The 26,599-nt window shown below is 50.6% G+C and overlaps 1 protein-coding gene, 1 long non-coding RNA gene and 1 pseudogene across 5 annotated transcripts in view; 1 reads left to right on the top strand and 2 right to left on the bottom strand.

Moving 5' to 3' along the window:
* Positions 1-6,271, top strand: part of PBX3 (PBX homeobox 3) — a 204,842-nt gene extending 198,571 nt beyond the window's left edge. For 2 of the 3 annotated variants that reach the window (XM_070596513.1, XM_070596515.1), the window contains 3 exons: positions 1,009-1,121; positions 1,910-1,999; positions 4,737-6,271. In XM_070596513.1, the coding sequence (XP_070452614.1) occupies positions 1,009-1,121; positions 1,910-1,999; positions 4,737-4,829 (296 nt within the window). In that variant the 3' untranslated portion in view covers positions 4,830-6,271. The remainder of the gene's footprint in view (positions 1-1,008; positions 1,122-1,909; positions 2,000-4,736) is intronic. The other variant, XM_070596514.1, reaches the window with a different exon arrangement.
* Positions 6,272-8,285: 2,014 nt separating this feature from the next.
* Positions 8,286-15,552, bottom strand: LOC103552125 (dynein light chain roadblock-type 1 pseudogene; annotated as a pseudogene).
* A 3,140-nt stretch (positions 15,553-18,692) lies between these two features.
* LOC103552123 (uncharacterized) lies at positions 18,693-21,993 on the bottom strand. 2 transcript variants are annotated; one of them, XR_545165.2, is made up of 4 exons: positions 21,854-21,986; positions 19,879-20,004; positions 19,412-19,604; positions 18,693-19,041 (listed from the first exon to the last, which is right to left on the bottom strand). It is a non-coding gene; the product is annotated as an uncharacterized lncRNA (long non-coding RNA). The 2 variants fall into 2 exon arrangements; XR_011533237.1 differs by lacking the exon at positions 19,879-20,004 and having other exon boundaries at positions 21,854-21,993.
* Positions 21,994-26,599: the final 4,606 nt, after the last annotated feature.

Here is a 26,599-nt window from a genome sequence, read left to right on the forward strand (position 1 = left end):
GATTCTGGAACTTTCACACCTCATAGTGGTTTTTAATTCAGCACTTAGGCAAAGTGCTATCACTAATAATTATTCTAACTATATTGTTCCATGTATCATTTTAAGGTCAATAGTGATCTGTCAAAGAATGAAATAGCTCAAGTGGGATATTTACCTGTTGCTGTGTGTAATGAAGCTAGAATGTTGGAGTTAAGTACCAGCAATGCTGTCTGCCTAATGTAGCCACAGACTGCAGTCTGCTGTCCTTCTTCGCATTTCTTTAGCACCGGTGTTGGCTTGGTAGCATTAGGAGGTGGTTAGCTGTGAGGGGTATGGTACCTGATACATGGATGCAATATCTTGGCTCGTCATACAACACATTTTGGCCAAATTTTATGTGACATCTGTGATGGAGTTAGAAGCATTTTAAAATTACAAGGAACTTGAGTGACAATGAAACATGTGCAACTAGTCCAAACAGATGGACTAGAGCAACAATTTGAGGGGCTTCTCTAAGGAAGTCTTTTAAATATATCTTTAAAAGTTCAGAAAGTGAGGGGCTTTTTGTTTATTTGAGTTTTTGCCCCCCACCCCTAGTTGTTTTTAATGGAACATGAAAACAGATGAAAGGAAAGTTAGGTAGAGTGTATGGCTAAGAGAGCTTCAGAAAAATGTTTCTTCTCTGTTTAGTTGTCCACTCTGACAGTTAATGATAGCAAAGAGTTCATTTAATGACCAAATCCTGGAGAGAAATGAAAACAAGGGGATGGTTCCAGGCCGGTTTTCCTGTTTATTTTGATATTCTCTGTTTCTTATTTGGGCTTCCCCATTGATAGGATTTTCCTAGATGCAAAATGAACCACAAGACCTAGCTGTCTGGAGTTACCTCCGTCCTCTTAGATCTGGAAATGCTTTATGTTGTGCACAGCCTTTCCCTTCTGTACCTTTTCTCCTTTCCCTGCTTCTTGGTCTTTGAGGATTATGTGTTTAGCTCTCTGTTATTCAGCTACTTAACTCTTTCCTTTCCAGGTTCTTCTGGTTCTTTTAACCTCCCAAATTCTGGGGACATGTTCATGAACATGCAGAGTCTGAATGGGGATTCTTACCAAGGGTCCCAAGTCGGAGCCAATGTGCAATCACAGGTAGGAGAAATGCCCCAACTGGGGCCTTTCTAGCAGGGTAGGGTTTGGGCTCAAAACTCCTTCCTCTGACCCCATGGAAGTGGTCTGCACATCCATGCAGAACCTGTGCTGGGTGCTTCCAAACGTAACCCATCTGCCCCACCATTTAGTTTAAGAAGTCAGGTGAACAGTGACTTTTGATGATTCAAACCTGATGAACTTTGTGAATGCATTCGGCTCTGGCTTGAGCTCATGGAGAGGGGTTGGGTGCCTCTTACTATCATAACAAAATAGAACAGAAAAATTTTGTGTGTCAGTGTGTGTATGGTTTAAAAACATATTACTCTGTTTCCTTTCTGTATTTTTTTAAGCCAATGTACAAAAACCTGAGTTCTTAAAGTATGTTCCAGGTTCAACTCTTTTCTCATCCTCTTAATTGAGAACAACTACTTGTTTTTAGGCATATAGATGTGTGTGTGTGTGTGTGTATGAGAGAGAGAGAGATTGAGATCCAGTATACATACTTATAAGTAGTTTTCACCCCCAGCCACACACATTTGGTTGGTGTAGATGGACAGTTTGCATTACCATGAAGATGTTATTGTTTGGCTGGCATGAAAAACAAAGATGTGTGAGTTTAAATATGCAAAAAATTGTTGAAATTCTGCCGGTCATATTTGATTGATAAATTTGTTTTTCATTGAAGATGCTAAACCCTCGTGGCACACATAATTCAAATTGTTTCCTTTTGTAAGTGATGATGTTTTAATAGATTTGGGATGATGAATTTTGTTTCATCTCACTTCTAGGTGGATACCCTCCGTCATGTTATCAATCAGACGGGAGGCTACAGTGATGGCCTTGGAGGAAATTCACTGTACAGTCCACATAATTTAAATGTGAGTACTCTGGGGAACCAGATCGAAGAGCTGTAGGAACAGCGTCAGGTAAACAATGACTAATAAATAAATTAATGGCCATTTGACTTGGCTTCTCATCTTATTGTCAGGTGGGGAAGGCGGCATCTTTACCGCTCTTTTATTTTATGAACCTAAATTTGACATTACCTAGATGACCTTAGAAGTCCTCACAGATGCCTGCCCAGAGTGACTGGCGTTCTGTCATCAGTAGGGGCTTAAGCGTCAGCCTGTTAAGACGCCATCTCCTACTGGCTGTGCTGTGTTCCAGGGAAATAGTGAAAAACAGGTCATTTATCTTAGACTCAAGCAGCAGGAAAAATTCCCAAACACAGCTCAGGTGAAGGTGACAGCCTGGGAGGGCCCCGGACAGATCAACAAACCAAGCAAAACAAAGAATTCTGTCCTTAAGAGCAGCTTGCTGTGTTGTCAGTGTGGGTGCGAGATATGTTCGGCATTTTTATGCCCTCTCCATTTTTAATTATGGAGAAAATGACTTTAACTTTTGTAACCAATTCACCAAAACTTTACTTTTCCCCCCACCCTGACATGGATGGAAAATGGCAAAACACACAGTTCCTGAAAGGATTGGGGGAGAATTGGGTCACCAGGGTGGAGCTGGGAAGAGTGGTGGACAGAATCTGGGGTCCAGACTTCAGGAGGAAATGAGCCGCCTGACGCATGGCAGTTGGGTCTGGAAGAAAATGGACAAAATTCTCCATTTTTAGGGCCTTGGCTTGCTATGAGAGTAAATATTAATGATTTAAAAAGTGATTGAGGATGTTCAATTGTGAAGGGAAAAAAGGACCATTAAATACTCAAATCTTTTACATTTGAAATGTCAAATCTTTCTTTTTGGGTTTATAAATAACTCATAATAACCCACAACAAACCATATAAAAAGGCTTTTAGTTGCATTTCTCCTTTTTCATTTAAGTGTTTTGAAATGCTTCAGAGAATGTGCGCTATCCTTATCAACATGATAAAATATGAAACTGTGATTGCCTGCAGCACTTTACAGACATGAATTCCATCTTCACTGATGAGGCTTGATAAGGCGCTGTTGTATAATACAGTGCATAATCTCAAACCACCAGAGGAAGGATTAATTTATTTTGAAAAAAAGAATGCTTGCTGACAACCTCTCTTCCAGCTGCCACGCTGGGTAAAAATATTATACATTTGTTGTTTATAAATTTGGATAAAAGAGGAATGATGTTTACTTCAGATGGAATATCTTTAGACTTGTTATCTGCATAAGAGTTTTCTTTTGCTAAGTAGATTTTCCTACCTGAGGGGTGAAAACGGCTTTCCTTTTAGATAGAGAAGAGGATTTCTTAGAATCCACACAAACACACACGAGCATGTCACCATCCAAACCCACACAGCCGAGCCTTTGAAAATGGACCACCACAGCTTTCTCCCCCTCACCTGAGTTTGCTAGGCCTCAAGGCTGGAAAATCCTTTTCCCTTTGGCTCTGGTCTCTCTCTGGGGTTGTTTGGTTCCCCCCCCCCCCCAACCGTGATCCTGGTGGGCAGAAAGGCGCTCTCTGTGCAGAACCGTGCTGTCCGTCAGAGACAGGGAGTTCTCTAAGAACAGTGACCTGGGAGAAGGAAAAATGCCCAGTGCTCGGCTCGTCTGACAGCCATCTCCAGGCCGGGCGGGGGACCCACATAGCTCTCAGCAGCCTAGTGCCACAGGCCTGAAAGAAGACATTTTGGATGGACTCAAAGAAGTTGCAGATGATGGGAGTGAGGCAGGGGAACCTTATGACCCGTACTGACACTGGTGTGGGAGGTCAGGGTCTGGGGGCAGCACAGCACAAGGCCAGTCTGTGCCGCAGGCACTGGGTGTCAGCCAGCTCACCTCGCCTTCTCTCCAGAAAGGCCTGCCCCGTCACTTCCACTCAGTGTTCCCCAACTCAGAAGCCCAGCACCTCCCTCTTCCTGACTGACATAAAAATATGTAGCGACAAGCTGTCTGCCATAGCAGAAATCTGATCAGACATTGATTTCAGCAATTGCCTCTATAGGCCAGGACATAAGGCAAATTTGTTTCTGAGTACTGTTATTGCTGATGCAGGTCTGAGGCAGGAAGGGCCAGCAGCGTGCGGAACGCGGAGGCAGCATCCCCAGTAGGAGCTCCAGTTACAGATAATTGGAATACAGATTTGAATAGTGTGTGCTCCTCCACAGGTCATGCATTTTCATTCTGGGCGATCCTATTTGGAGGGAAATTCTGGCCTTCATTTTCCAAGGGTTATAGTGGCTGGCTGTCAGGCATGTATGGAAAAAGGGCAGGCAACTTCTCTGTGGAAACGAGGATTAAGCTAGGCTGAAGTCTGTACTCCATGGAGCCCAAGGTCTTGCAGAGGCATTACATTGAGCTCCTCCACTGCTCCCTACTTAAAAGATTTCTTTTTTGAGTCACTTTCTTTTTACCGGCAAATCCAAGGCCGAGCTTGGTGCCAGCTTGAGACTAGCTGAAGCCCTCCTTCAGCATGCTGATTTATTGCCAAGTCTTTACTTGGTGGGATGGATTTGTTTTACATGCATTTAATCCCGCTTTAACACATGCTTCAAACTCCTGCCAAAGTGGGCTTAGAAAATACATTTTGCTAATGCATCTTTGCTCTCATGTTGTCATCTGGGTGTTTTAAATTGGGGAGCAGAATTAAGATGCAGACGTGCACCCGTTGAACTCTGTTTCTCCTTTCAGGCTAATGGAGGCTGGCAGGACGCGACAACTCCATCTTCTGTGACTTCTCCTACAGAAGGCCCAGGAAGTGTGCACTCTGATACCTCTAACTAATCTCTGGCGACGCTTTTCCCCGAGCTGACATGCCTTGAGAAGTGCATTCAGAGCAATAGGAGGAAAGGAAAGCGTTTTCGTAGCCCACCATCTACAGCTTTACTGTAAAACCTTGTCTTCTTAGAGAACTTGGAAAATCTGTTTTTTAAGGAATCATAATCATTTGTATTTATATAAAAACACACAATGTTAAAAAAGCACTTTATCCAATTAGGCCAAGATTTAACATTGTTGACAGTCCTGTAGCTATTTTATCATAATTTATTATCAATATTTTACATTAATGGTTTCACAGTTGCCAGTTACTTGGCCTTAAGGGTAAAAAAAGTACAATGTATGCTAAACCTCAATCGTTAAAGCAGATGCAAAGATTCACCTCACCTAAATTGAACTTCTCGCATATTTCCATCGCAGACTGATTGTCTGTCTTTCATATCGCTAATGGAGTTGGAGTAAAGGAGCTGTTTGGCGATCTCTGTTAATGATGGTTGTGTTTAAGAATCTTCCTCGTCACATTTGTGTTGCGATCTCTTATGTTATAATTAGATCAGAGACTGGTAGCATCTTTTCTCTCTCTGAAAGCACCAGTGCCCAGCGTCTGCTTGGTAATTAAATTACGGATCCAGATCGTTCCGAGAGATGAAGATACTCGCTGCTGATAGAGGTGAACAGGCGATCCGCCGGGTTTTACGGTGTGCGCTGGGTGCTGCACAGACTTGTCAAGGTTTGCTACGTCCTCTGGGCATCGACGAAAGGCCCTGCTCTCTGGAGTGTTGTATATAGTGTAGCAAAAGAGTATTTATACATCTCACCAATCAAAACACAGCTTTATTACCTCATGCGAACTCATCCAAACCAATAGACTTTCAACATGTTCTGTAGCTTAGAGTGCTCACCTACTACCTCTGAACAATACTCACGCTGTAGTTTGTCTCTTTCTTATCTTTTTGCATCTTGTAATTAACTCTTTGTTTCCCTTCATAAAATGTAATGTACATTGTAATCTTTTAAAAGAAAAATCAGGGTTGCATTTGCAACTTTTAAAAAAACCGAGAGTGGAAACATTGGGTCTTAAATTCACACAGGATCAGTAAAACTGTTGTAAATACTGAGAAACATTTTGAATGTTCTTCATCTTGTTACTAATCCATGCAAAAAAAAAAAAAAAAGCAGCGACTAATTGTGATGCATTCAGATTTCAGTATTCAGTACTGTATATTTCACCCTGTGTAATGGGGCCCCCTCTCTCCTTTCTCTTTTTGTATTGTATGCGATTCTGAAACTGATTGAGTCATGAAAATAATTTGTGGCGGTGATTCTAACGTATTAAAAACGTTTCGTGTTCCTTTCTAACTGGATTACACCCTGGATTGAAAAGGTCTTCCTCGTGGTAGTTATATGTAGTTTCAAACATGAATAAACTTTTTGCTTTCATGATTAAATGTTGATGTAATTTCTTGCTCCGCCACTTGAACCAGCCCGTGCAGGCAAAAGGAGAAAGCCCGCCCAGAAGCAGGCCCTGCAGGTAAACGTGTGGCCTGTCGGAGAGGGATTTTGGGATGATGAAGCTGCGGCTGAAGGAACAGCCTCTCCTGATTGCCCGCTCTTTCCACGCAGGCTCCTGCCGGCTGCTGGACCACACTTACATGTCTGCACTTGATTCTTACCCTCTAAGGACACCACAAGGAAAATATTATCCCCATTTTCATAGAGTAGGAAACTGATGCTCATAAAAATTAAGCAAATGCCACAAGGTCGTGGTCCTAGGACAGCAGGGGCCCACACCTTGAACCCAGGTCTCTGCCCTTGGAGCTCACACTCTCCTGACCTAATGGAAAGACCTTTTTTGTAAGTTTTAAAAAATAACCAGTCTTGCCACATTCACTTCTTCACTTTCATAACTTCTGTGTGACACCAGTTAAGAACAAGGAAAAGTTTGTCTGAAAAGAGGGAGCCTCAGATGCCATTTAAAAAGACCCCACAACTTCTCTTAGTATATCTTCTAAAACTCTGAACTTACAAAATGTAAGACCAACTGACCATTCTTTAACTAGATTAAACCTTGTTTTTGTTTTATTCAAAATGTTAGAAATTCCGCATATTTACATACGCATCTGTCGCTAATACCTAACTCTTTATAATAAAAGAAGTCAAGAGCACGTAATTGGCCTGTTTGCTGTATCTCGAGGAAGTTGACTCACAGGAAATCAGATTAATGTTAATCAGTTGCAGCGAATTGTCTATGATAAATACAACTGGTTTACTATTCCAGTTGGTAGAGGCAGGCCAAGCAGGTCTAGGGCCACCGCCCCATTAATCTTGAGGTAGTTACACCGTGAGAGTGAGCTGTATGAAACAGATAGCCCTCCAAAGCTGTCCGGCCTCACTCGGGCTCAGCCTGCCTGGAGGAACCTCTCCCGTGGCTAAGGAGTTATTTGCATGATTCCATTAGCTTATGGGTCAGGCTTTCTTATCTTTGTACATAAAACAATTTCTCTGCTATGTGGTTTTGCAAAAACATCCTGTGGAAACCTGACACACATGCACACACAAATACATCTTCAATGTCCAGAAACACACACTTCCTAGGAACCATCTCAGGTTTTATCTCAGGCCCGTCTGTCGAGGGGAGCATATACTAGCGTTGGTCAGAGAGTCACACGTTGACTAGAAACCTTTCAGGGAAGTAGATGAGTCTAAGGCTTTATTCTGGGGAAGCCTGAGAAAAAGCCATTCTTGTCCTGTCTGCTAGTTGAGGAAGCACTGGCACGTTTTCTCTTTGCTCTTTGTTACCTCCCTGGGAGGGTGGAAACATCCTCACTTCACGGATAAAATGGGCACGGCACAGGCCCCAAGGTTCTGATGTCTCCCTCCAAATTGGGTGAAATGTGTTGATTTGATAGGTTTTTATCAGGTACCTTTTCTGGGTCAAGCGATGGGTTATGGGCTAGATCCAGAGATGAATGAGGTCAGGCCCCAGCCCTTGAGAGGCCCAGATCCCCAGCCTTGTGCTTGTTCAGAAAGCAAATACCTAGTGAGTGTGTTGGAAAGACTGGTAGGTTTCTGAACCCCAAGACTGGAGAAGTGAGAGTCCCACAACCTGTTCACAAGGTCAAAGAAATAACAGAAAACCACCTGAAACACCCAATCACAGGCTAAGGGGGCTGTCCACGCACACAGTTAGATGCACAAGGGCACATGTGCTTACGTGAGAATACACGTCTGTTCACAAGTGTCTGGAGCCCGAGTGCCTGAGCAGCTGCTCATGTTGGACAGGCGTCGGTCTTCCACGTGGAGATACACAAGTGGTGTGGGAACCTCTAAGTGTAGCAGACCAGGTGGCCTTGCAAACTAGGTTGGAACTTCCCTATAGCCCCCAACCGAGCATCAGCCTTGTGCCATTCCCTGGCCACAAGTGGGTATGGGAGGAACGGTGTTCCAGAGCAGCATGTCTGGAGGATGTGGTAAGTCTCCCAGATGCGGTGATGTTTCAGGTGTAAAATGTGTGTGGGTGCCATGAGACAGGGCCTTCACTGGGCTGACCACTACAGTTTATTGAACATCTCCTGTAGACCAGCCTTTGGCCAGGTATTTTCTGTACATTATCTTTTTTTTTTTCTTAAGCATTTCAGTTATTTTTAATTAAAGAAAAACATCTCTTTCCAAGGGTGACAAAGTGAAGTGAAGATCAGAAGGAAGCAGGATGTGGGTTTCTTACAAGCTCTTGCTCCAAAACCGGGACATGAGAAAAGAGGGCTCTCCTGGGAGCTCAGAGGCGACTGGCCAGCAGGGGGATGACCTTGGTGGGGTGGCCGAAGCTGCAGCCCACCCTTGGTCACTGGATGGGTCTGAGTGGGCTCTAAGGTGATTTCCACCAGCCAGTCGGTTGGCATGATTAACGTCATTATTCTTGGGGGGCATTAAATTAAGTAATGACACTGGGAGCCCAGAGGGTCGCTGATTCAGTTGGATTCTGAATCACGATCAGGAAATAGTCTTTATCTGGTGCAACCATAATTTCATTTTTCTTGGAGCGAATTCGAAGGAAGGTGAAGTCATTCTGGGGGTCACTTGTGTGCACGGTGCTCCGGGCCTTCAAGTTGCACGTGAGCTTGGCGTACCGTGCGGTGGTGGGGTCGTCCATGGTGCTCTTGATGGGAATGCCTTCTGTGTTCGCCACCATGATTCCCTGCACTCCTTTTTGACTCTGAAGTCGCTCCAGTGTCTCCTCCACCTCCTTCCATCTCAGACCAAACGGGTAGCTCTATACATTGTCTTATTTGATGACCCTGGACCCCGATGTGATGGGTCCTATTATCCTATTTTTAGATGGGGAATCTGAGGCTTAAAGAGGTGACTCCACCTGCCCAAGGTCTCCCACAGAGATGGAGTTTGCCCTGTGAAGGCCCCTTATGACACCTTCCAGCAGCCACTTGTAGTGCGATGGAGATAGAGCTGGTAGCTCTCCCACATTTGCCTCCATTGTGTGGGCCACCGGAGTATGTGTGTCCTATGGTGTGTATGGGATGTGCATCACAGACTGTGTGTGGTCCTCTCTCTATCTATGCATCGCAAGGCTGGGGACAAGGGACAGGAAGAGCCCATGTACTCGGGACAGGGCTGGGCCTGGCATCATACCTAATGGAGGCAAACAGAACTAGGAACGTAGCTGTCACAATGCATGGGAAGTGCTGTACACAGGGCTTGGGGCACTTCCCTACACATACTTTATTATGGCAGAGTTCTGCCTATGTCCCCGTGGGTGGCTTTCCAAGTCCCAGGCTCTGTCCAGCTTAGCTCTGGCCCCTGGCCCCTTAGCCCACTGCCCACACAGCCCACTCTGGGGGTAAGCCTTCTGGTGTGGATTTGAATCCTGGCTCTGCCTCCCACCAGCTGTGTGACCTTGGGAGAAGGCCTTAACCTCCCTGAGCCTCAATTTCCTCATTCTGTCTTCTTGGAGCATCCATCCGTCCTGTGTCTCCCTGGTGAATGTTTGTCCTTTAAGGCTGAGCCCAGACCACTGTGTCTTCTGAGGGATCCGGGCCCTCCCTTCTCCTCGTGCAGCACTTTCTATCCCCTGCTGGACATCCAAGCAGAGACCCAGAGGAGGAGGGTTAGGAAGGCGAGGAGTAAGCTGGGCATGGGCTCAGGGAAGGGTGGACCACACAAGGGGAAGAGCATGTGCAAAGACCAGGGGGCCTGGCAGCAGAAATGTCTGAGATGCCATTGTGAATGCCTGCGCTCTGCCTCCCCAGGTGCCCTCTCCACACCCTCACAGCAGCCTGGTGAGGAAGGTTCTATTATCACCCCTGCTTTGAAGCCACTTGGCCAAATACACAAAGCCAGAGCCAGAATACGGTCTGGGTGTGTCCGAGGCTTGAGCCCACATTTTTAACCCTTTGTGCCTGCCTGTCTTGTCAAAGTGTCTCCTGTCACACTGAGCTGGCTCACTGTCGGTGACCCTGAGGTGGGAACGGAGCAGAGAAGGGGATGGATGGCAGCACCCCCCATCTGAGCCATTGGCTCCTCTTCCCGGCAGCCTGGGACCCCAGGCACACCCTCGGGAAGGCTACTTTGTCACAGGCACTCCGGTCTCTGCTGGGCCTGGGGACCCAGCCCTGACTCCATCCCCTAGCCTGATGACTTAGCTGTCACGCACTCAGCCCTGTGCACGGAGCCTGCTTCCACCTGGGCCCTGTGGGGAGTCGCACCTCACAGCCAAGAGAGTCCCAGCCCCAGGGGTTCGGTGTGGCCCCATGGCTAGAAGAGCCCTCAGCTTAGCGCTCACAAATGTGGGCTCCTGAGAGAGGCTGCCTGGGTTGAATCCGGCTCTACCTCATACCGGCTGTGTGCCCTTGGGCAAGTCATGTACCCTCTCTGTGCCTCAGTTTCCTCAGCTGTCAAGCACCTGCCTCCCAGCCTTGTAGGGAGGATCAAGCAAGCTGGTACAGGTAAAGTGCCCTGCATACAGAAGAGGCCCAGGCTAGCTCCGCTGATCACCAATTAGTCCCGCTGGCCCTGTGATTTGCATTCGAATTCCAGCTTGTGTTGATGCCACGCCCCCTGTGCAAGTCCCACTTCCCTCACTGTTGATAAAACCCAGATCTGCTGATGCCAGGTTGATGCATCTCCTTCAAAGCAGCGTGATGTGCTGTGAGAGCTGGGGCACTGCAGTCAGGTCAAGTTCTGCCATTTATCAGCTGTATGTGAACTTGGGCATGTCACCTCCTGTCTGCAGCCTCAGCTTCCTCATCTGTAAAATGGGAACTTGGTTCCTACCTACCTCACAGGGGTGTCATAAAGATTAAGTGAGCTGATGCACGCATGGTGCCCGGCCTGGGGTGGGGTGGGTTCTCTTTTTATTATCATTGTTACTCGGTGCCCCAGATCAGAAGGGGGTGCCCTGTGGCCAGCCCCTCTGGCTGGAATGATTACTTCCGGTCCACAGAGGGCTGGCCAGGGGGTGTCAGGTGCTGAGTGAGGGTCCTAGGCTGGCCCCGCCTCTTCACTCCGCCTGCTCCAGCCTGCTCTCCTCCAGCCCTTAAGACCAGACTGAGGCCTCGGCCTCACCTCTCACCACCATCTCAGGAGATAATAAAAGGCTGATTCTTTTTTCCTGGTAAAATTTCAGCAGAAAGTGTACGCATCATTAAATATGGAAATCCAGAATTTTATTAGCAATCTGCTCGATCTGAACTGACGCCAATTAAACAAAAAAGATATCATTTATAAAAAGGCAGAGTTCAACTTGTATTAAATATGAAATGCAATTTTCTCTTGGTTTTGATTTATTACTGGTGGTCCATTGTTCAAAGAAGCATGTTATATTTCAATAGAGAAATATTGTTTATTCATTAATATTTTAAAACGGGCTTATTGCTGTGCATGGCTTTCACCGAATGAAACTTATGATTTAAAACATGAATTAATAAACACATTTGAAAGTGTTAGACGAGATCACAACCTCTCATTTTTCATTTTCCTGGGAGCATATTAAATTTTTATAATTCTGCATCTACAGTTTTTTCTTTTAAATAAAGATGCAGATTCCGAATTACTCTGCTAATTTCAGGTAACCGGGAGCGAAAAGCAATATCGTGGAGACCCGTGTCAGGATCACAGAATCCCCAAGAAGACGCTCAGGTTTATTTTCGTAATATTCATAAATCAAAATAAATGAGCTTTGTGCGGGTGGCAGCATTCAAGTGAGTGAGGACGCTGGCTGCAGCGGGCCCATGCATTGGGACTGTCTGTGTGCCCCGGTGGGTTTAACGTGTCAGTGTTCATGGGCACACGCATGTGGGCTTATAAGCGTGTGTCCACCGAGACACACACATCAGCCTAGATGCCTGAGTGCACGCAGTCTGAATGCATCTCAGTTGTTTGGTTCAACATTCAACCATTATTTATTGAGCACCTGCTATTTAGCAGGCACTGTGCTGGTTAGTGAGAATGGGCCGCTTACAGGGTGTTCTCCCCACCCTTTTCCTCCCACGCACCTGCCTGAGCCACCTCTCCACCCAGAGCTGGGGCTGCTCCCAGCTCCCCCAACACCAAAAATGATGCCTCCTGTATGGTGAGCTCTTGGAAATACTTGCTGCTGTGCCGATAGACCAGAAGGAGCTCAGGGAAGGGAGAGATCATTTACGGGCTGGAGGTACGAAAGGGCTTCTGCAAAGATGAGTTGAATCAGACCAGGAGAAAGGCACAGCCTGGATGGGGGACCATGAGGGAAGCGGAGGTCCAGGTACTGCAGAAGGGAGGGGCGCATCCTGAGGAGGGGGAGTGACTCCCCACAGTGGAGCCCCCAGCCCACTCCCTGCCCAGGTCCTGCTGAGTCCAGCTCACTGCAGCCTCCCAAACACCTACGGGATGTGCACTGTCGCTGCCTGGTTGTATAGAGGAGGAGGCAGAGGTCAAGAGGAAAGACAGCAGCCTTTGGGTCTAGGTCTGAGGTCTCTAACCTCCTTGAGAGAGGAAGTAAAGTTTGCAAAACAGAGCAGTGGAGTTGTGTTGCTCCAAGGTGTGGGGTCGAGGGAGGCAAGGATTTGGGGGAGCCTGGGGGAGCCTCTTACAGAAGGAAGAACCCTTGGTGGTGGAGAATCAGCTGCTCCCCCTGAGCACTGGCTCAGGAGGGACATCAGAGATGAACTCACCTGGCCTAGCCGGGGAAGTGGAGGCACAGGAAGGTCACAAGGCCCCCTGGGAACATTGCTGCTCCACAGCCTCTGGTACACACCTGCAAGTGTTCCTCCAGAGGGGAATTGCAGGCAAGGAGTATAGGCTCCTCTTAAAGTTTACTGGGACAGGCCAGAGGGTTTGTTTTCCAAAGTGGTTGTACCAATTTATACTCCCACATATCTGTCAACATTTGGGATTAAAAATTTTTTTCCCAACCTGGTAGTTAGATGATGATACGCAATTTGATTTTAATTTGAATTTCCATGATTACTAATGAGGTTGAGCATCTTTTCACATGTTTATTGGTTATCTGAGTTTTCTCTTCTGTGAAGCATCTGTTGAAACTGTTTATCTATTTTCGTATGTGGTTAGTCTTTTCCCTATTGATTTGAAGGGTGTTTTAATCAACAGGAGTGCAATACTTAATTTTAATTAATACTTAAGCAAATTTTTTTCCTTTTTGGTTACTGCTTTTTGGGTATGGTGTGAGGTAGGGGTCCAATTGTGCCCACACCATTCATTGGAAAGCTCATCCTTTCTCCAGTGATCTACAGTGTCATCTCTGTCACACATCGTGTCCACGTGTGTGTGTGGTTCTGTTTCTGGGCTTGCGTGGCTATTGAACTATATGTCTGTCTCTGTGCTAAGACCACACTGGCTTAACTACTGGAGCTTTAGAATTGGTCTTGATATCTGATAAAGCAAGTTCTCTTACCTCGTTCTTCTTCAGGAATATTTTGGCCAATCTTGGCCCTTTATATTTCTGTATAAATTTCAGAGTCAGCTTGTCAAGTGCCATAAAAGGTATTCTGTTGGGATTTTGATTTGGATCACACTAGAATTGATATCTTTAAAATATTGAGTCTTTTAATCCATGAACCAGGTTTCTGTCTTCATTTATTTAGATCTTCTTTAATGTCTTTCAATAAAGTTTTATAATTTTCTTCACCAAAATGCTCAGGCTCCTGGAGGCCTGCCCGGTAGGGTAGTGGTTAAGTTCGTGTGTTCTGCTTTGGCGGGCAGGGTTTGCAGGTTCGGATCCTGGGCACCGACCTAGCATCATTTGTCAAGCCACACTGTGGTGGCATCCCATATAAAATAGAGGAAGACTGGCACAGATGTTAGCTCAGGGACCATCTTCCTCAAGCACAAAGAGGAAGATTGGCAACAGATGTTAGCTCAGGGCCAATCCTTTCTTTTTTTTTTTTTGAAGATTGGCCCTGAGCTAACATCTGTTGCCAATCTTTTGTTTTAGTTTTTCTTCTCTCCAAAGGCCCCTCAGTGCATAGTTGTATACTCTAGTTGTGGGTCCTCCTAGTTCTGCTGTGTGGGACGCCACCTCAGCATGGCTTGATGAGCAGTACTATGTCCACGCCCAGGATCTGAACTGGTGAAACCCTGGGCTGCTGAAGAGGAGCTTGTGAATTTAACCACTTGGCCTTGGGGCTGGCCTCAGGGCCAATCTTCCTCACACACACAAAACATGTTCAGGCTCCCACTCCCTCCTGCCAGATCTCTCCATATTGAAACTCCAAATTTCTCTTTGTCTACACTTTCTCCATCTGAGCCATGCCCAGAGGTCTGGCCTTTCCCGACAGAGTCCCATGCAGGTGAGGTGCCACCCTCTGAGAAGCAAGGTCCTCTCTCCAGGACTGTGAAGTCAGGCAGCCCTCCCTTTTCTCCCCTCCTCCCTTTCTTCTCTCCTTCCCTCTTTCTTCCTCCTGGCTTTTAAAAATACTTAATGACTTTAATTTGTTCAGAGAAGTTTTTATAGCAAAATTGAGTGAAAAGTACTGAGAGTTCCCACGCACCCCCTCGCCCCAATACACACACAACCTCCCCCACCACGGTGGTACTTTTGTTGCAATCGATGAACCTACGTTGATGCATCATTATCCCCTAAAGTGCATAGGTTACATTAGGGTTCACTCTTGGTGTTGGACATTCTGTGGGTTTGGACAAATGTGTAATGACGTGTGTCTACCACAGAATATTTCACTGCCCTAAAAATCCTCTGTGCTCTGCATATTTGACCCTCTCTCCTCCCTAACCCCTGGCAATGACAGATTCTTTCATTGTCTCCATAGTTCTGCCTTTTCTAGAATGTCATATAGTTGGAATCACACAGTATGTAGCCTTTTCAGATTGGCTTCTTTCCCTTAGTAACGTGCATTAAGATTCCTCCACATCTCCTCATGGCTTGAGACCTCATTTCTTTTCAGCGCTGAATGACCTCCCACTGTCTGGATGCACCACAGCTTGTTTATCCTTCACCTACGGAAGGACATCTTGGTTGATTCCAAGCTTTGGCAGTTATGACTAAAGCTGCTGTAAACATCTGTGTGCAGGTTTTTGTGTGGACATGAGTTTTCACCTCCTTTGGGTAAAGGAATGAGATTGCTGCGTCATTCGGTAGGAAGGTGTTTAGTTTTATAAGAAACTGCCAAACTCTGTTCCAAAAGCAGCCATACCACTTTGTGTTCCCACCTGCGATGGACGAGGGCTCTTCTTGCTCCGCATCCTCGTCCGCACTCGGCACCATCAGTGTTCTGGATTTTGGCCATTCTAATGGGTGTGTAGTGGTGTCTCATTATTGTTTTAATTTGCAATTCCCTAATGACAAATGACGTTGAACAACTTTTCACATGCTTATTTGTCATCTGTATGTCTTCTTTGGGGGGGATGTCTGTTCAGGTATTTTGCCCATTTTTTAATCAGGTTGTTTGTTTTCTTATTGTTGGATTATAAGGATTCTTTGTATATTTTGAATAATAGTCCTTCATCAGCATATCATTTGCAAACGTTTTCTCCCAGTCTGTAGCTTGTCCTCTCATTCCCTCGACACTGTCTTTGACAGAGCAGCAGTTTTTAATTTTAATGGAGTCCAGTTTATCCATTATTTCTTCCGTGGATCGTGCCTCATCTCCCACTGCTGGCCTTTACCTACAGGGCTCCATGCACTTCCTTGAACATAAATCACGACGACACTTCTGATCATTTCTAGAGGATAAATCTGTAGAAGCGGAGTTGCTCAGTCAGAGGGCGTATGAATGGACAATTTTGAGAGAAACACCCGAATCTCCCCTAAGAGGCCAGACCAGCCTGCTTTGTGTCCCTTTCAGGCAGCCTTGCCGTGTAGCGGCACGGAGTCAGGTGGAAGTGGGGCTATCAGAGCCACGAGCCCCCACAGACTGTCCCCACGGGCTCAGCTCAGCACATTTGTCATCCTGGGAGCACATTCACCCCAAATTATTGACTGTATTTTGCTGGGTCCTCCTTGGCCTCAACCTGACCTGGATGGGAATATCTTCCAAGATGTCGATTTGCCGGCAAACTCTGGGAAAGTTTCCTCTAATGACAAGAAGAGAAATAACAGCCTCCAGTGACATAGTGATGATTTCTTACGGCCAAGTCCAGGCTAAGCGGTGAAAGTCATCTCCTTTGGACTCACTAGCCCCATTTTGCAGATAAGAAAATCATGCTCAGAGAAGGGGAGCTTCTTGTCCAAGTTCCCACAGCCAGGATGGATCCTGGTATGCCCAATTCCATGTTGGTGAGCCTAACCAGCCCATATCACATCTCTGAGCCTCAGTGGTGGCAAGGGGTCACGGATGCCGACCTGGTCTCCCTCCCAGGGTGGTGAGGACCAGGGGAGCAGGAGGGAGTCTCTGGAAGTTTAAGATGCATGTAAATGTGTCTATGGTGGGTCATGGATGCCTGAGACCAGTGTTCAGATCAGTTGGGCTTTCTGGCTTCACCTGCAGGATGCCCAGAGTGGGTGGTCCAGGGTAAACGGCGGCTCAGTAAACGCTGGCCATGGGAAGAGGGGATTCTAACACAGGCTTGTGGGGCTCGTCCCAGGAAGCCACGTTCCCCTCCCATCACTGCAGCCTGCGGTGGGGGTGCCCAGCCAGGTGCTGGCGGTGGGATTGGGGGAGAGGAGTTTAGCCTTTGGAGTCCCGCCCCAACACAATAATCTGGGCACCCTTCCCCTCTCCGAGCCTCAGCTTCCCCGTCTGTAAACTGGGATGGTCCCTCAGAGGGCTGTATGAGGACTGGAGGAGGCCTTGCCTGTGCATCGCTGAGCCCAGGGTCTTGCATACAGTCGGCACTCATTAATGAGCACTCCTGATTCAGAGCGGCCGGGGCGCCCAATCCAGGCCCCTCCTCAGCGGAAGCGTCTGTAACCACAGGAGGAGTTTTGCTCCTGCGTCTCATCCAAACAGACAGATGAGCCCACTGCTGTTCAGAGCCCCCGGCCCTCTCCCCACCCCCACTCCGCCCGCCTGGCCCGCTGGCTCCTGCTCCACTGGAAACAGTTGCTTAATTCGCCCATTATAACAAAATTTGGGTTTTGAAGCATTCAGCGATGAATGCAAGATAAAATAAGGACTCCCAGAGTATTGTCTCCCAGCCCCTGGTGGGCCGCAAAAGCAAAATAGATGTCTGACGCCCTAACGCCGCCGGGCAGCCCGCCGCCGGCAGGAGGGGGCCTCTCGAGGTCTTTGCTAAGCCCGCGAGTGTGCTTCGTCGCGTGCATGTCCCTGCGTGCACGGTGACGTGTGTTTCCGAGCGGGTGTCACGTGGGCCCCTTCCCCTGTGTTGCACTGGTGTGAATGCAGGGGGCGGCTGTGTGTCGGTGGCATGTGTGTCTGGTGTGGCTGTGTGTTGCCTGGCCCTCAGGGGCATCACGGGGCTTGTGTAAGGGCGTCTGGGTGTCCTCCTGTCCTGGGAGCTAGGAGACCTTCGAGATGTATTTGCTTCCTCCACAATATTTTCTGAGCACCTACTGTGTGTCAGGCCCTTGTTCTAGGCCCTGTGGATGCAGCAGAGACGAAAATAAACCCAGCCCCTTGCCCCGGCGTCACTGACATTTCAGTAGAGCAGATGGAACCTCTGAGGCTTGTGTTACGGGTTGAATTGGGTCCCCCTAGAAGATAGGACGAAGTCCTCATCCCCAAAACCTGGGAGTGTGGCCTTCTTTGGAAATAGGGTCTTTGCGGGTGATATCCAGCTACACTGAGGTCATACTGGCTTAGGGCGGTTCCGATCTGATGACTGGTGTCCTGTAAGGGGAGAAAGCAGAGACACATGCAGGGAGAAGGCCGTGTGAAGCCCAGGGCAGGGAGCGGAGTGACGTGTCTACAAACCGAGGGACGCCACGGATCGCCAGCAACCAAGAGAAGCTCGGAAAAGGCCTGGAACAGACTCTCCCTCAGAAGCTCTGGGAGAAACCACTCCCGCCAATGCCTTGATTTCAGACTCTGAGACTCCGGAACGCAGAGAGGACCCATTTCAGTGGTGTTAAGCCTGAAAGTTTGTGGTACTTCCTCCTTCACCCAGAGTGAGGGACGATGCTGACCACAGTGGCCCCCAGCAGGGTCTAAGGACCCCAGAGTGATGCAGCCTGTGTACTCAGAGCGCTCGAGCAAAACGGGAGGGGGCTCAGGCATCGGCGCCCGGTGGAATCCTAGGCAGGCCCGTCCGCCTTTCCAGGCCTCGGTTTCCTCGCCTATGAAGTGGGCTAACCATAGCACCTTCCTGCCAGGGGTGCATAACCTCAGCTAGACCGGGGCCCCTCTGAGCCTCAGTTTCCTCATCTGCGAAATGGGAAGAATGATGTTTCCCTCACAGGGGTATTGGGAGGATTGTGTGAAATCATGGATGGGAGAAAGCCTGGCATTTAGGTGGCATGCAACCTACATTGGTTCATTCATTCATGATGCATTCATTCCATAACTGCTTGCTGGGAGCCAAGCCCTGGGCACTGGGCAGCCCGGCCCCTCTCTGTGGGCTCCCTCCTCATTGCCCCCCAGCTGAAAGACCGCTTCCCAGGCGCTTGGTCTGCCCTGCCTGGGTCCCCCTGGTCTGCGTCTCCACGTTGGTCCAGTTGGTCCAGTGGGCTCGTCCCTTTGTCTCACTGCTCTCGTCCTTTCACTTTCCCACCTCGTCGCTGCCCTGGACCCCCAGGCACCAGAGGGAAAGCCAGCTGCTACTTCTCCCTGCAGGGGTTGCAAACTCGCTTTCCAGCCTACGAAACCACAGAGACGTTGTCTCAATTCTCCCCGTGAATTGTGGATCAAGAAAACAAAGTTTGGCCAATTTCTATTCGTCTGTGTCAGGACCTCGTTTCCTCCGGAGTCTGGGGCCAGGGTGGGTTATCAGAGGGGCATTTGCTGCCAAGTCACTTCCGAATTGAACTCATGTCCTCACAGACGGGGGCGGGAGTGGGGCAGCCGGGCACGAAGGGGCTGTGGGAGAAATAGGCCCTAGCATTGGGGAAACTGAGGCCCAGAGAGGCCAAGGTCATGGGCCAGTAAACAGTGTGTCGAGGACTTGAACCCAGCGCCGGAGGAAACTTGTCAACACGGCCTCCCCACAAGCCCTAGCCCAGGACACACCTGTCATCGTGGTGCTGACAGCAGCTCGGCGTTCCGGGATCTCCCGTGCGTTGGCTCCCAGCTTGGCCCCTGCGAGGGCAACTTAAATTCCATAGAAACTCCGGGGATCGGGCCTTCTATTGTTGCTTCTTTACGGATCAGGACACTGAGGCTCAGAGCGGCTACGTGGCGGATCACCCTGCCCACGCCTGGGCTGCAGAGGTGAGAGAGCAGAGCCTGGAGCCCCAGCGAGTGGTGGGTGAGCCTTGCTCCCCAGTGACCCGCACCCCACAGGGCCCTCCTTCCTGCCCAGGCAGGCGGGTGGTTCTGGAGCCAGGCTCTGAGTCCGGCACAGGAAACTGGATGGTCCTGAGGATCAGGCCTGGGAGGGGGAGTCTGCGTCTGGCTCTGTCCTGCGGTGGCTCCCTGCACGGCCTCATGCAGTCCCGGGCCTTCGGGCCTCCATGGCGGCTGGGCAGGAAGCTCACCTTCTTCTCGAGGCCTGTGGGAGCCACAGAGGGTGTAGGCAGGGAGCGGCACAGTCAGGAGGCCATAGACAGTCCGGGGAGGGTGGACCAGCGAGGTGAGAATGGAGGCTGGGAGACCTCTTTGGTCTAGGAGAGAAATGGCGAGGTCGGAATGAGGCCTGAGTTAGGAATGTCCCTGGATGAGACAGAGAAGTGTCCGGGCAGGGGTGGGGGATGCGGGTGGGGGTGGTCTGCAGCAAATGCAGCTTATGTGGCCACAGCCTTGGGCAAAGAGGGGCTGGTCCTGGCTCTTTGGTGGTGTCAGAGGCCTGCAGCTGAGTTGAGGCCTGAACCAGACCCAAGTAGGTAGGGGCTGTCTGCTGCCCTGGGCTGTGTCCTTCCTGACCATCTCTGCCCTAGTTGGCTGGAGAAGCTTTCCAGGCCCGAGGGGGGGGGGGGGTGGAGTGGAGTGGACATCCCCTCTATGAAGTGGGGCTGGTACTTCTGCCCAGAGCAGGTCCTGTAGCTGATCCCCCCACCGTCTTGCATGCTGCAGACAGACAGGGTTTGCTGGGAGACAGTGTCAAGTGTCGGGAATGCTGGCAACAAGAACCCTCTCTCTGGGGCTGAACTCCGGCTGGAGGACAGGCCGGGCCTTCCTGGGCGGGAGTTTTCACCCAGAGCCCACAGACTTTCTCGACTTCAGATTTACAAATTGAAAATCATTAATAATTCTAACCAGGCGGTGATAAATCTGAGATCTCTCTCGATGAACCCAGACAGCATTTCATAAATCAAAAAGATTACTTAGGAATTTTTTAAAATCTGACGTCAAAATGTCATGGTTACTAATGGTTTCGGTAGATCTCGTGCGGTGATATATCATTTATCTACGCTACATCTCAGATGTGACACGGGGGGCAGAAACGGGATGTCTTCTAATATCGTGAATACATTTCAGCCCATAATAAAGGTATTAACAACTTCTTGGTGCGATTTCTTCTGGAGCTGGGGTCTGATTTAATGCCATTATGACGGTGGCCCCACCCCTCACTCCCCAAACTTCCTGAGGCCCCTGCGAGGCCCTGGAAAATTCTTGAGAGAGCCTGAGAGAGAAAGCAGCCCCCAGCCCAACGGGGGACAGGTTGCATCGCTCAAATCAGCTCCTGCTCACAGTGGGGAGACCCTAAGGCACCCCTACTCCCCTGAAAAAGGGTTAGAAGTCATCTCATTATAGCAGCGATAATCTTAACTCCTATTAATTGAGCAATTACTACGTACTGATTTGCACTAAATGCCTGACATGCACTGATTCACAGACTCCTCAGCGCCACCCTGGGTTTCACCACCATTTCTCTACGGGCCCAAAGTCCAACAGGCACTGCCACCTGCCACCTGTCTGTCCCAGTCTCCCTCAGCAGCTCTTCCAGCCACATGGGCCTTCTTCCTGCTCCTCGAACATCTGCTGGGGCAGGCTCCTGCCTCAGGACCTTTGCACCTGCCTTTTCCTCTGTCTGGAAGAATCTTCCTAAGGTATCTGCCTGGCTCCCTCCTTACCTCCTTCACATCTAGGCTGGACTCTCACCTCTTTGCCGAGGCCCATCCTGACACCGTGTGTAGTCCTGCAGCCTGTCCCCACCTCCCCTATCCTGCTCTCTTTCTCTTTGCTCCACAGTTCTTACCTAGCACTATCTAGACTTTACTCATGTCTTATGTGTATGTTCGATCTCCCCTGCTAGAACGTCGGCTCAGTGAGAACCAGGACTTTTGTTTTATTCACTCATGTGTCAAAGCCCCTCGAGTTGGGCCCTCCTCACAGCTGCTCTCTCTGGAGAGAGAGAGCCCTCCCAGTGGGTTCTCTCTGAAATGTGCATCCAACCTCACTCCCTTGCTCAGAAGCCTACCATGGCTCCCCAGTGCCTGAAGGAGAAAGACCAGGCTCCTCAGCTGGCTCTCACGCCCTCACCGCCCTCCAGCCTCGTTTCCCACCACTCACCTATGGTCCACGTGGCCACCTAGAGCTCAGGCCAGAAAATGCCCATCCTGGGGGTGAGATCAATCCAGGCCACCCACCCACCACTCTGGCACCTCTCTCGGCAGCCACCCTGACCCCTCCCCTTTCCGGTTTCACCACCCACTGGGGCCATGGGACCCGGAGTCATAATGGGACAGGGTGGGTCCCATGTGGCAGAGTCAGCTGGGGTACAGGTGAAGGTGGGCACCACCCCCCACCCCGGGGAAACATTCCTAGAGCCCCCCGGTCAGAGGGAAGGGGCCCGGAGAGGATCTGACCCTCTCCTGGTAGAGAAGCCAGGGCCCAGAGAGGGGCAGGAGGGCCCAAGGACACACAGCAAGTGAGGGGATGAGGCAGGCTGGACTTTCTAACCTCCCCCACCTTCCACGCACGTCTCTACCACATGAGGCCACAGGCGAAAGGCACAGGCCCTGAGTCAAGTAAACACAAATTCAAATCCCAGCCCTGCCCCTTACATGCTGTGTGACTTTGGGCAGGGTACATACCCTCTCTGGCCCTCAGATTTTCCTTATGTAAAATCGGATTCAAAATTTCTCCCTCAAAGGGTTCTTGTGAAGACTGAGCAAGAGGGGAGCACTGTGCCTGGCATGGATGAGGCTCAGACGAGAGTCATTTCCCTTCCAGATGTGGGGCTACCTCCTGGGCACGGATCCCAGAAAAGGCTGGTCTTCCTTCCACAACTGCCCGTTCTCAATAACGAGGACGACGGTGGTGCTGATGAGTAGACGGGCACCGTCAGCTACTGCTCACCGAGGGCTGTGCCGGGCCGGCCTGGGAGGCATCAGCTCATTGCAACCTCCCCACGCTCCTGGGAGGCTAGAACCACAAATATGCAGACGGAGCAGACGGAGCCTGGGGGACGTGGGCAGCCGGCTGGCCGAAGTCTCTCAGCTGGGACTCTTGGGGAGGATGGGGACCGGATTGTCTGGCCTCGGCCCTCCCTCGCCCGCTTCCTCAGCCTGGCATCCCCTCCTGGGGCCTCAGCCGCTCCCAGAGCCCACGGCCTCCACCCGGCCCAGTGCTCTCCAGACCCCGGTTCCTTTCTCAGCAGCTGTCCATTCCTCCTGTCCAGTGCCCCACCCCCTGCCAGGTGACTGCACAGCCTCAGCATTTCCAGATGCCCGTGGGGGTCCTGCCTGTGCTGGGGGTCCCCACGTGTGAATCAGGCCTGGCCTCTCTAAAACCCTAAAGCCCCCACCTGCGTGGACATGGCTCCAGCTGCCGCAGACGAGGGCCCTGCCAGCCTGGCCATTTACTCCCCTGCCCAGCAGCTAGGGGGCTCCCTTTGCAGCTGCTGGGGGCGGGAGGGCACGTGGCGGGGGGAAGAAAGAGCTTCGGCCTGGGAGCACACCTGTGCTACTGTGTACCAGCGGTGTGACCTTGGGCAGGCCACTTTCCATTCCGGGCCTCAGTTTCACCATCTGTGGATTGGGCACAGTGACAGCACCTCCTTCGCAAGGCAGGGTTGACAATTGGGCCCAGGGTCGGGTTCCAAGTCGGGGCTGGGGAATCAGGAGGTGTCCTTGCTCCCTGGGCTTTGAATATTCCAGACCCAAAGGCCCTGAGCATGCCTTCGAGGCTCTGCCCGGTCCGACCCTGTGGCCTTGCTGGCCTCTCCTTCTATGTCCGCTCCTATGTCCACTCGCCTGAGCCCCACGACCTCCTCACTGTCCAGGACGCGGCCTGTGGCTCCTCCCGTTCCTCCTCCCTGAGTGCTCTGGCCTGAGAACATCCAGCGTGGCCTGCATTTCCTTCTGCTGCAGAGTCACCACCTTAAGATGCCATCCCCGCCCGCCCGTCAGAGCCGCCTGGCCCTCTGTCCTCCTTCCCAGCACGTCTCGGTCTCTCACATTTCATTTGGTGTTTGTTTGTTTCCCGTCTACACTAGCATGTGGGTGCCGTGACCTGGCCCAGCTCACAGCAGGTGCTCAGCCCGCACTCAGGCCCCGACCTCATCCTTGACTTTGCTTTTTCTCACACTCCACACCCAAGGCACCAGGAAACCAAACTCTGTCACACTAAACTGCTTCTCTCCCTGCTCTGCCTCCACCCTGGACCACGCCACCACCGCCTCTCGCCTGGATGAGGGCAAAAGCCTCCTTGTGGCATCTCCCCACTTTGGCCCGCGTCCCCTCCCCTCTTCTCTGCTCAGCAGCCAGAGGGTGCCTGTCCCGTCTGCTCAGCCCTCCAAGGCCACCCCGCCCCCAACTCCACTCCTATCACTGACCTCTGACCTCTGCCTCCGCTCCAGCCACACTAGCCTCTGTTCCCTCTGCCCAGGCCTTCCTCCTCCCTCCCTCCTTGAGGTGGCTCTTCCATCCCAGGGAGGCCGCCCTCGACTCCCTGTTAACCCCTGCGCCCGCCATGCCCACAGCTCTCCCCAGCCTTACCACCCCATCACCCCCCGGCTCACTCTACACTTCTCATTTGTTCTGTTTGACATCTGTTTTTCCCGCTGGGATGCCGGCTTCATTCACTGCTGTTCCCCCAGTGCCTGGAGTAGTTCCTGGCACATAGCAGGAGCTCAATAAATATTTGTTTAATGAGTGAAATGGTCGAATGAATAAACGAACGAGTGAACGATTCTTCCCAGCTTCTGCCTTCTCCACCCACCACATTGAGGTCAGGGGCAGGTGAGTATGGGATCCCCCTTAGCTCCTGTTTTCCTCTCACCTGTCCCGGCTCCCACTCAGGTGGGAGGGATGAGCAGACGAAGGGCAGGGGCACTGGGAGTCAGACAGATCCGGATTTGAGTTCCGGGTCTGCCCCTTTTCAGGACAGCTGCCCCACCCTTGTGAGCCTCCATTTTTTTGTCTGTAAAGTGGGTGTAACGATGCCTCCACCAATATTTATTGAACATTCTCTATGAGCCAGCCCCCTCTTCCCAGGCTTGTTAAAAGAATAATGTGAGGTAAGGGCAGAAGCTCAGTGAAGACAAATGAATAGGAATCAGGATGCTGAAGGCCGGAGGGTCCAGTCTTGCCCCGGGCACCTTGATACTCCGGGCCTTAATGAAGCTTTGCAGGTCAGGGGGCAAATCCACCAGCCCGTCTGCCTCCAGGGGGAGCTGGAGAAGGGCTGGCTTTTGCTTGGTGCTGCCGCCTCAAGGCCACCTGTGTGGCAGGGTGATTCTGTGCCAAGGTCACAGGGGGGCCTCCCACCTCCGTCTGCACCCCCCCCACCTGGCTCCTCGGCCCCGCTCAGGCCCCCAGCACATGAGCCTGTCACATTCGGAATGTTTATTCCACACAATTGCTTCTGCCTCCTGGAAGAGCTTCTCCTCGCAAATCAAATCCACCTCAGGCGGGGAGAGGGAAAAATCAATGCCTGGTGGAAAGTTCCCCATGGAAAACGAATTGGTTCTGCTGGTAAGTTCTTTAACCACAACAGGCTCTGGCATCCGCCTGGGCTGGGTCTGTCTGCCCGGGGCTCCAGGTAGCCTGACAGGAGGGCGACAGGAGCAGAGCTGTGTTTCCTGGGCTGCTCACAGAGGGCCCGGCTCGGGGCCCAAGCCGGGTAGGGGCTCTCCCAGGCTGGGGGACACAGTGGTGCGCGGCTGGTGGAGGGGAAGCTTGGAGTCACAGACCCAGGTTTGAGTCCAGCCCCAACACTTGCCGTTGGCTGCCCCTGGGCAAGTTGCTTTGCCTTTCCGAGCCTCAGTTTCCCCTTTTGGAAAATGGATATCAAGAGTGCTCACCCTGCAGGATGGTTGTGGGACGATAGGTAACAGGTGCAGAGCATCTGGGAGATATCAGAGTTGAGCAGGAAGGCTGAGTGCACCCGACAAGGCTTCTCTCCATCCACCCAGAGGGCCGGGTCCTCCGGTCGTGTCTGCTGGTCGTGATGATTCCAACAGCGGCCGTTCACTGAGTGCTTCCTCTGTGCCCGGGCCTGATTTTGTGTTATATGACTTCATCCTCCCAGCAGCCCCCACGACGGCTCTCGCCAACACTCCCATTGTACAGATGAGTAAACCGAGGCTTTGAAAGGTAGGAAAACTTGCCCCAGGTCACTCAGCTGGCAACTGCCACCCCCAGGGGGGTGTGAGAGCCACTCTGGGGCTCTTCCCACTGCCCTAGGCTTCCCTGGGCACAAAGCTCCCCACAGGATCTGGGGCTGACTCTTGTCACGGCTGCTGGGCCCCGCCTGGCGACTCCAACCCTCCCTGAACTGACATCTATATAAATATTGTTAATGGCCAGAACATAATGTTAAGTCAGGTTTTACTGGACTCCCTCATCCAGCCTGTGGATTTATGGCGATAGGATTTGAGGTAAATGTTTATTGGCCCGAGTGAGAGCTGGGCCTTCCTCTCCCCCGGCTGTGGCTCCCTGGGGCTGCCTGAGGGCCCTCGGTCCACCTGTCGGGAGCACCCGGGATAAATCTCGCCGAATGAAATATTTATTAATTTTGCTAACCAGTGTTGATCTCATAAATTACGCCGACTTTTTCATGAAATGGTTATTAACATCCGAGGTGCTGTGTTAATGACTTATTGACCAAATATGGGATAATTGGGCCCAGGGAGCGCGGCCTCGCTGATCTTTGAGAGGCCAATTTGGCCAGGATTACGCCAATGACCTATTTTATATCGTGGCCAGGGCTGTGGGGGAGATTCTGGAGCCCGGCCCTGTGATAGCTGTGTTCTTAAGGGGGCTCCTGGCAGGAAGCCACTGACCTCCTGCTCTCCGCCTGGCCCAGAAGCCT

This window comes from Equus przewalskii, chromosome 26 (genome assembly GCF_037783145.1).
Source record: "Equus przewalskii isolate Varuska chromosome 26, EquPr2, whole genome shotgun sequence".
NCBI lineage: Eukaryota > Metazoa > Chordata > Mammalia > Perissodactyla > Equidae > Equus > Equus przewalskii.